This window comes from Alosa pseudoharengus, unplaced genomic scaffold, assembly GCF_046254945.1.
Source record: "Alosa pseudoharengus isolate Yale_2024_CS ecotype anadromous, Long Island Sound unplaced genomic scaffold, YU_APseudo_1.1 YU_APseudo_1.1_scf_15, whole genome shotgun sequence".
NCBI classification, from domain to species: Eukaryota; Metazoa; Chordata; class Actinopteri; order Clupeiformes; family Clupeidae; genus Alosa; species Alosa pseudoharengus.
In genome coordinates, this window is record NW_027468620.1 from 37016376 (window position 1) to 37024448 (window position 8073).

At 45.3% G+C, this 8073-nt stretch overlaps 1 protein-coding gene across 1 annotated transcript in view; it reads left to right on the top strand.

Annotated features, from left to right (window-relative positions):
- Positions 1-5567, top strand: part of cul9 (cullin 9) — an 82682-nt gene extending 77115 nt beyond the window's left edge. Inside the window, 6 exon segments of the mRNA XM_076286342.1 lie at positions 9-83; positions 964-1074; positions 1985-2102; positions 3202-3335; positions 3628-3713; positions 4077-5567. Coding sequence (XP_076142457.1) covers positions 9-83; positions 964-1074; positions 1985-2102; positions 3202-3335; positions 3628-3713; positions 4077-4296 — 744 coding nt within the window. The 3' untranslated portion in view covers positions 4297-5567.
- The last annotated feature ends 2506 nt before the right edge of the window (positions 5568-8073 follow it).

Genomic DNA, 8073 nt, shown 5'->3' on the forward strand with positions numbered 1-8073 from the left:
GTCATTAGGTGAGCAAGGCCGCCAGGCAGGAGAAGAAGTTCCAGGACTACAATGAGAGATGCACTTTCCACAACCAGGCCAAGGTAACGAGCGTCGGCCGTGTCAGAGCGGGGGGGTGAAGGTGGTGTTTGTGGGTTCATGTAAAATCCCACTGTGACAAGCATGTAATGTCTGAGTCCACCTCCCCAGGACTTTCTCATCGCTGATACCATCCTATTCATCTCTCTGGAACAGCACTTAGTGTCCCCCAGTATCATGCCATAAGTGTGTGTGTGTGTGTGTCGATGCCATAATGCTGTTGTGATTTGAGGCGGCGGTTGTGTGTGTGTGTGTGTGTGTGTGTGTGTGGATATCATGCCATAATGCTGTTGTGATTTGAGGTGGCGGTTGAGTGTGTGTGTGTGTGTGTGTGTTTGTGTGTTGAGTCCCTGTGTATTTACTGTGGGTGTGTTTTTTATTTTTCTCATTGAATGTTTAGTATACCTTACATACATGTAGTGAAATCTAATTACCATCCTCTTACTCTGATCCTTGTGTCATCTGAAACCCCTATGTTGGAATGTTTTGACTTAGGAAAGCTAAGATAACCCCTGTGTCACCGAACTGTGGGTAACCCTCAGGATGGGGGGTCGTAAACATTTCTTATCTCTGTTAAAATGCCAGATGGTTAGGTGATCACTGGAGGGTGACAACTTGTGATTTTGCGTGGGTGTTGGGTAAGGGTATAGGAGTTGGCTTTACCCACAGATGTGGGGGCTTGTTACTTTGACATTTCATGTGGGTAACATGCTCCCGGCGTCGTGAATAAAGCTGCAGTCTCACACCAGTTTTCTTGGAGTAATTTTGACCTGTGGTCATCTCCTCAAGACTTTGCCATCGGTCTGGAGAACAAGGTGTGTGTGTGTGTGTATGTGTATGTGTGTGTGTTGAGTCCCTGTGTGTTTACTGTGGTCATCTCCTCAGGACTTTGCTATCGGTCTGGAGAACAAGGTCTCCTCCATCAACGAGGCCTTGCAGATGAAGGCCCTCACCTTCGTCATCGACGCCTGCAAGATCCTGGCACAGGCACGCAAGGTAGGAGGCAGCTTCTGAACATGAGCACACACTCTTCCTCACAAACACACACACACTCTTCCTCACAAACACACACACACTTCCTCACGAACACACACACACTCTTCCTCACGAGCACACACACACACTCTTCCTCACGAGCACACACACACTCTTCCTCATGAGCACACACACTCTTCCTCATGAGCACACACACACTCTTCCTCACACACACACACTTTGCCTCACGAACACACACACTCTTCCTCATGAGCACACACACACTCTTCCTCACGAACACACACACACACACACTTCCTCACGAACACACACACATTTTTCCTCACGAACACACACACACACTTTTCCTCACGAACACACACACACTTTTCCTCACTAACACACACACACACTCTTCCTCATGAGCACACACACTCTTCCTCATGAGCACACACACAGGTGCTGGCTTACTCCTGTGTGTGTGTGTGGGTGGGTGTGTGTGTGGGGGTGTGTGTGTTCTGACCTGACCTGCTGTGGTCATCCCCAGGTGCTGACCTACTCGTGTGTGTGTGTGTGTGTGTGTGTGTGTGTGTGGGTGTGTGTGTTCTGACCTGACCTGCTGTGGTCATCCCCAGGTGCTGGCCTACTTGTGTGTGTGTGTGTGTGTGTGTGTGTGTGTGTGTGTGTGGGTGTGTGTGTGTGTGGGTGTGTGTGTTCTGACCTGACCTGCTGTGGTCATCCCCAGGTGCTGGCCTACTCGTGTGTGTGTGTGTGTGTGTGTGTGTGTGTGTGTGTGGGTGTGTGGGTGTGTGGGTGTGTGTGTTCTGACCTGACCTGCTGTGGTCATCCCCAGGTGCTGGCCTACTCGTGTGTGTGTGGGGGGGTGTGGGGGTGTGTGTGTTCTGACCTGACCTGCTGTGGTCATCCCCAGGTGCTGGCCTACTCGTGTGTGTACAGCTACTACAACCAGGACACAGAGAAGATGGATGTGATGGAGCAACAGACGGAGGCTCTGGACCTCCACACCAACGCCCTGCAGATCCTCCTGGGTGAGGGGGGGGGGGGAGAGAGAGAGGGGGGGGGGGGTAGGGGGAGAGAGAAGACTGAGAGAGCAGGCCGTTTGAAATATAAATCAACTGAAAAAATAAATAAAAATGCAACTAAGATGTATACAAAGGGCAAAGTAAAGGGGTGTGCTGGATTATAACTCAAAGGAAAGGGGTGCGCTGGATTATAACTCAAAGGAAAGGGGTGCGCTGGATTATAACTCAAAGGAAAGGGGTGTGCTGGATTATAACTCAAAGGAAAGGGGTGAACTGGATTATAACTCAAAGGAAAGGGGTGTGCTGGATTATAACTCAAAGTAAAGGGGTGCGCTGGATTATAACTCAAAGTAAAGGGGTGAACTGGATTATAACTCACTGCCTAGTTGTTCTCATACATACCACAGTAGTGTTGTCTGTGCTCACTGTCTGTATGCTGCATAGCACACTGTGAAAGTGCTCTGTGCTCTGTTACCTGTGTTGTCTGTGCTGTGTGCTGACTGTGTCTGTATGCTGCATAGTGCAGTGTTAAAGTGCTCCAGTGTTAAATGTCTATGCTACATAGTGCAGTGTTAAAGTGTTCCAGTGTTAAATGTCTATGCTACATAGTGTAGTGTTAGTGCTCCAGTGTTAAATGTCTCTATGCTACATAGTGCAGTGTTAAATGTCTATGCTACATAGTGCAGTGTTAGTGCTCTAGTGTTAAATGTCTCTATGCTACATAGTGCAGTGTTAAATGTCTATTCTACATAGTGCAGTGTTAGTGCTCCAGTGTTAATGTGCTCCAGTGTTAAAGTGATCCAGTGTTAAATGTCTCTATGCTACATAGTGCAGTGTTAAATGTCTATGCTACATAGTGCAGTGTTAGTGCTCCAGTGTTAATGTGCTCCAGTGTTAAAGTGCTCCAGTGTTAAATGTCTCTATTATACAAAGTGCAGTGTTAGTGCTCCAGTGTTAAAGTGCTCCAGTGTTAAAGTGCTCCAGTGTTAAATGTCTCTATTCTACATAGTGCAGTGTTAAAGTGCTCCAGTGTTAAAGTGTTCCAGTGTTAAAGTGCTCCAGTGTTAAAGTGTTCCGTGCTGACTGTGCTCTGTGCTGCCCCCAGAGGAGACGTTGCTGCAGTGCACTGACCTGGCCTCCTGCGTGCGCCTGCTGAAGCCGGAGCACCTGAACACGGGTCTGGAGCTCATCCGCCGCATCCAGGAGCGCCTGGTGGCCATCCTGCAGCACTCCACACAGGTGAGCAGGCCAGTGCACACACACACCTGTCCACAGGTGAGACCAGTCCAGATCACTGATCAAGGCTCCCGCATACAGGTGAGATAGGTCAGATCACCGATCAACACACCTGTGTACAGGTGAGACAGGTCAGATCACCGATCAAGGCACAAATAATAATAATAAGAAATGGTTAGCATGTGAAGGTACACCTGTTTACAGGTGAGACATTATGTTGTAGCAGTGAACCGCTTTATATGGCAGTCTTGTTTAATGTTTGTGTGCGTGTGCATGTGTGTGTGTGTGTTGGCAGGACTTCCGGGTGGGCTACCAGACCAAGTCTGCAGACCAGGAGGCTGGACAGACGTCAAACCTCAACCACACTGGGACTAACAAAGAGTGAGCCCTCTCTCCCTGTCTTCCTGTCTATATAGCCCTCTCTCCCTCTGTCTATATAGCCCTCTCTCCCTCTGTCTATATAGCCCTCTCTCCCTCTGTCTTCCTGTCTTTATAGAGTTTAACAGGATAGCAACTATCTCCCTCTATCTCTCTATCACTCTATCTCTCATCCTCTCTATCCCTCTATCCCTTATCCTCTCTATCACTCTATCCCTCATCCTCTCTATCCCTCTATCCCTTATCCTCTCTCTCACTCTATCTCTCATCCTCTCTATCCCTCTATCCCTTATCCTCTCTCTCACTCTATCCCTCATCCTCTCTATCCCTCTATCTCTCATCCTCTCCCGGTCGTCTCACCTCCAGGTCGAAGTCCGAGAGGGGCTCTGAGTCGGGGGATTCGGACAATAACAACTACACGGGTGAGGAGGGGGGCGATGAGGCGGAGGAGGATGAGGAGTACGACGACGACTACGTGCCCGAGTGGCACGAGGACTACGACGAGGAGGACATCGACGAGGACGACTTCTTCTCCGATAACGAAGAGTCCGAGAACCTGGAGAGCGACTTCAGTCCCCTCGACTGAGGAGATGGTGCCCCACGGATCCGCTTGTCCACCCAGACGTACCGAACCCACCTCAGCATCTTCAATGAGCAGGCACCGCGACCACACGCATCCCAGAGTTCCCAGATCAACGACAAAGCACTTAGAGGAAGAATTCAGAATTCAGCTTTGGAATCAACCTAGTGGAGGTTGTGAATGTTAACAGTAAAATGCCATCCCCAGAGTGTATTAAGGGCAGTAGAGCCTGGTTGGCCTCTTACATGTTTGGATTGAGTCCCGTGTTTATAAAAGCTCCATTTTGGGGTGGTTGCCTTTTTTATTTAACCATTATGAGGAGCAGGCATTGTATGGCCTGCTGAGGCTCTTGCCTTTCTGTTTTCTTTTGCTCTTTATTTTATGAGACATCACATCTGTTTTCATTGCCAAGCAGGGTATGAAGATTCAAAAGCGTAGAGAAGGAGAAGTTCCAGGCTAGTTGTGCAGACGCTCTGAGACATGCGTTAGAGAGAGCAGCTTGCTACTTTTGATTTGATGCTAAATGCTGTTTCTTTTCTCTGCCTCTTCCAACTGTAATAAGAAGGGATTTGTATTGCAGTCAAAGCACCTTGTTTGGCAAACATTTCTTTCTTTCTGTTTTTTTCTTCTTTTTTATCCAAAATTGTGGATGCTAAATGTGTATTCCTTCATTTCCGTAACAAAATGCCTTGATTTCTGTTTATCCTCTTTTTTTTTTTTTTTATTCTAATAATTCATGAAAATGCCTTGGTATGTGTATTTCAAGCGTTCTGCGTCCTCTCTGTGGCTGCACATCAATTCCGCCCGTTGTGATTGGGTGTGAGAGGCAGGCACGAGAGGAGGAGGAGCCTCTGAATGCGTTAGTGCTCCAGAACTGTGTTGTCATAGCAACTGATTGCTGTGACAGAGAGCTGGGCCCTGGTTCTGGTGGTCAGACAAATCACATATTTCTGCTGTCCTCAACTGGACTCCATCACTACAATCATAAGTTCACGGGCGACATAACTCGTAATCGCTATTATGCTCCTAATGGCTTTATCTTGATTTCATGCTAAACCGATGGGTAAAAGAAAGTCAAACTTTTGAACATGTTTATGTTCCGTTGCAATGTTCAGAGATATCAAATATCCTACAATGTCTTGGTTTGAATTAGCAGTAAGTTAAAGATATCCTTAAAGATATCCTTATATTCATATATTGTTCCACCATTATATAATGTTCTCTTTCTGCGTGAAGTTGTGCAACTTCAGCTAACTGAATAAAGTGCTTTTCTCAAACTGCATCGTTGTGCGTTTACTGCTGACTTGGAGGTAATAAGAAGCTGGTCTGACCATAGACTGTATATACAGTCTATGGGTCTGACTGAGAAGTGGTGTAGACCTACTGGGGAAGTTGTAGTGTAGCCTACTCCGTATAAAAAAAACGGTGCCATACTCTGTATGTGTGCAAATCGTAGTATTCAGTCATGTAGTGAACGTAATGTACAGTTCAGAATAGGATCAACAAACCAAAATGACTCATTCACAAAAGGTTAGTGAATGAAACCTAGATACGGTCTATATCAGGTGATGTCTTCGAAAAACAAATGAATTGATTCAGGAAATCCTGAACACTGGAATCTTTTTTCAGAGTCCGAACTGCAACTTGTTTCCGTCTGGTTGTGATGCTGCTTATATAGATTCCAAGTATGTACGTAATGTACGTATTCCCCGTAAACCAATCAGAATCTGGATCCTCCCTGGTTTACCGAGATACCATGTTCAAACATAAGGTCAGCATAACGTGCATGAACAGGAGGTCAACTTCCCATGCCTGTCTGGGACGATAACACGCACTGTATGAACAGGAGGCTGTAGTGTCATTCTTTTATGCTGAAGGAGGACAGGAGCTGTAACCTGATATTAGACCTCAAATAGTAAAACCCATAAGGACTTGGAGCCTAGAGGTGCTGACAGTATAGACCTAAAATAGAAAAACCCATAAGGACTTGGAGCCTAGAGGTGCTGACAGTATAGATCTTAAATAGTAAAACCCATAAGGACTTGGAGCAGATGCTGACAGTATAGACCTCAAATAGTAAAACCCATAAGAACTTGGAGCCTAGAAATGCTGGTCAGCACGTTAAAGGGAGTAAATAGAATGCAATCTAAGCACTATCCAGTACCTGGAAAAGGAAATATATTGGGTCTCCAGTCTATTCTAAGTTTACAGAAACAAGTGATGATTACTTGAAGCTGAAACTTGAAACTAATGCTCAAGACAGTCCGGATTGCATCAAAGCTACACGTCTTAAGTATTCTTTCACTTTGTCAAAATCCTTCTGAGTTTCAATCAGTTAATCAGAAGTCGACACAACAAGGCTACCTTGACATACAGAAGGTACATGGCCACCATGGCATGGCCTTGCCCCAGGGTAGCCTTTAACTACTGTGGTACATTTCCATTGAAAAAGGCCTATGCATCACACTGCAGTAGGAAACTGCACTGTACCCTAAAAACTCATGTGATGAGCCTGTATGTACTGTAGGGGACAGAACCATTACAACATCTCCCTTGTGTACAAAACACAAAAACATCATATGATGACTAATTACAAATGGAACTAGATTAATTAATTGACTTGTTGACCAGGGCCCTGATTGACTTGTCAACATGTCAATCACCTGTCAAGGGGGAGAACCTTGATTTCTGATTTGACATGACGTCTGGAAACTAGGAGGCCTGGCATTATGCATCGTATAAAGAACATGGCAGAATGATTTAGACTTCAGATTGTTCGCACTTTCTCATGGAGAACAGGTTATCTGCAGATAACCTTGACTCACTCTACTGCAGTGTTTCTCAAAGTTTGGTTCGCAACTTATCCCAAGTAGTCCGCGAGCAGACATGGTAAAATATATAGATGAGTTGTTTACTATTAAACCAACTTGTATGTAAATCCAAACAGTTCTCCAACACTGTAAGCTACGTCAGATTCGGGAAAGTTGTGGATACTGTCGTGGAAAATTAACCACTTTCTCGAACCTCCAATCTCAATAAGCACTCTGATGTCAAAGGACCCGAAGGAGAACACCAAGACGAGAGATGCTGAAGACTGTTGATTCTTTATTTGCCGTCTTGCAGTGAAGATACAATTCTAACAGTGTCAGGACTGGACCGTCAGGCAAGAGAGCGATGGGTAACAGCTGCTTCCCCGATGAGATCTGATCTGAATGTGCCTGTGCTCTGCCTTTTATGCTTCTAGGGGCCTGGGAGATGTCTCTTTCTCCTAAGAACCCAGGCCCCTTTTAGCCAATCAGAACGTTTTTCGAACTTGGGATATTGGTGGAAATTGGGATATTGGTGGAAACTTAATTGTTGCTAGGCAGGGCATGTATTCATTTTGGTTCTGTGTCACTGTCACCTAATTTTACTTCCTCTTTTTGGACCCATTTACCTGCCTTGACATTTCAATCTTATGACTTCCAGAAAGTCCAGTCTTATGACTTAATCTCATAATTTTCAGCAAATGTTGCATGACATTGCACAAACAGTATTACATACATTTTCTGGTAAATCAATTAGCATACACACACATGTATATGATCAAATAAAGTCACCACAATACGTTGTATTTCAACGTGTATAGCCATATAATGTAACAATAAAACAACGTAGGCCTATCAAGTATTACTATTTAATTATATTCAGTAAAGATATTTTGTAGCCTATGATATGTTGTATGGTGTGAAGTGTTCAAAACGAATGCTTTTCGTTGTTGTGGTAATGTACATGATAAAACTA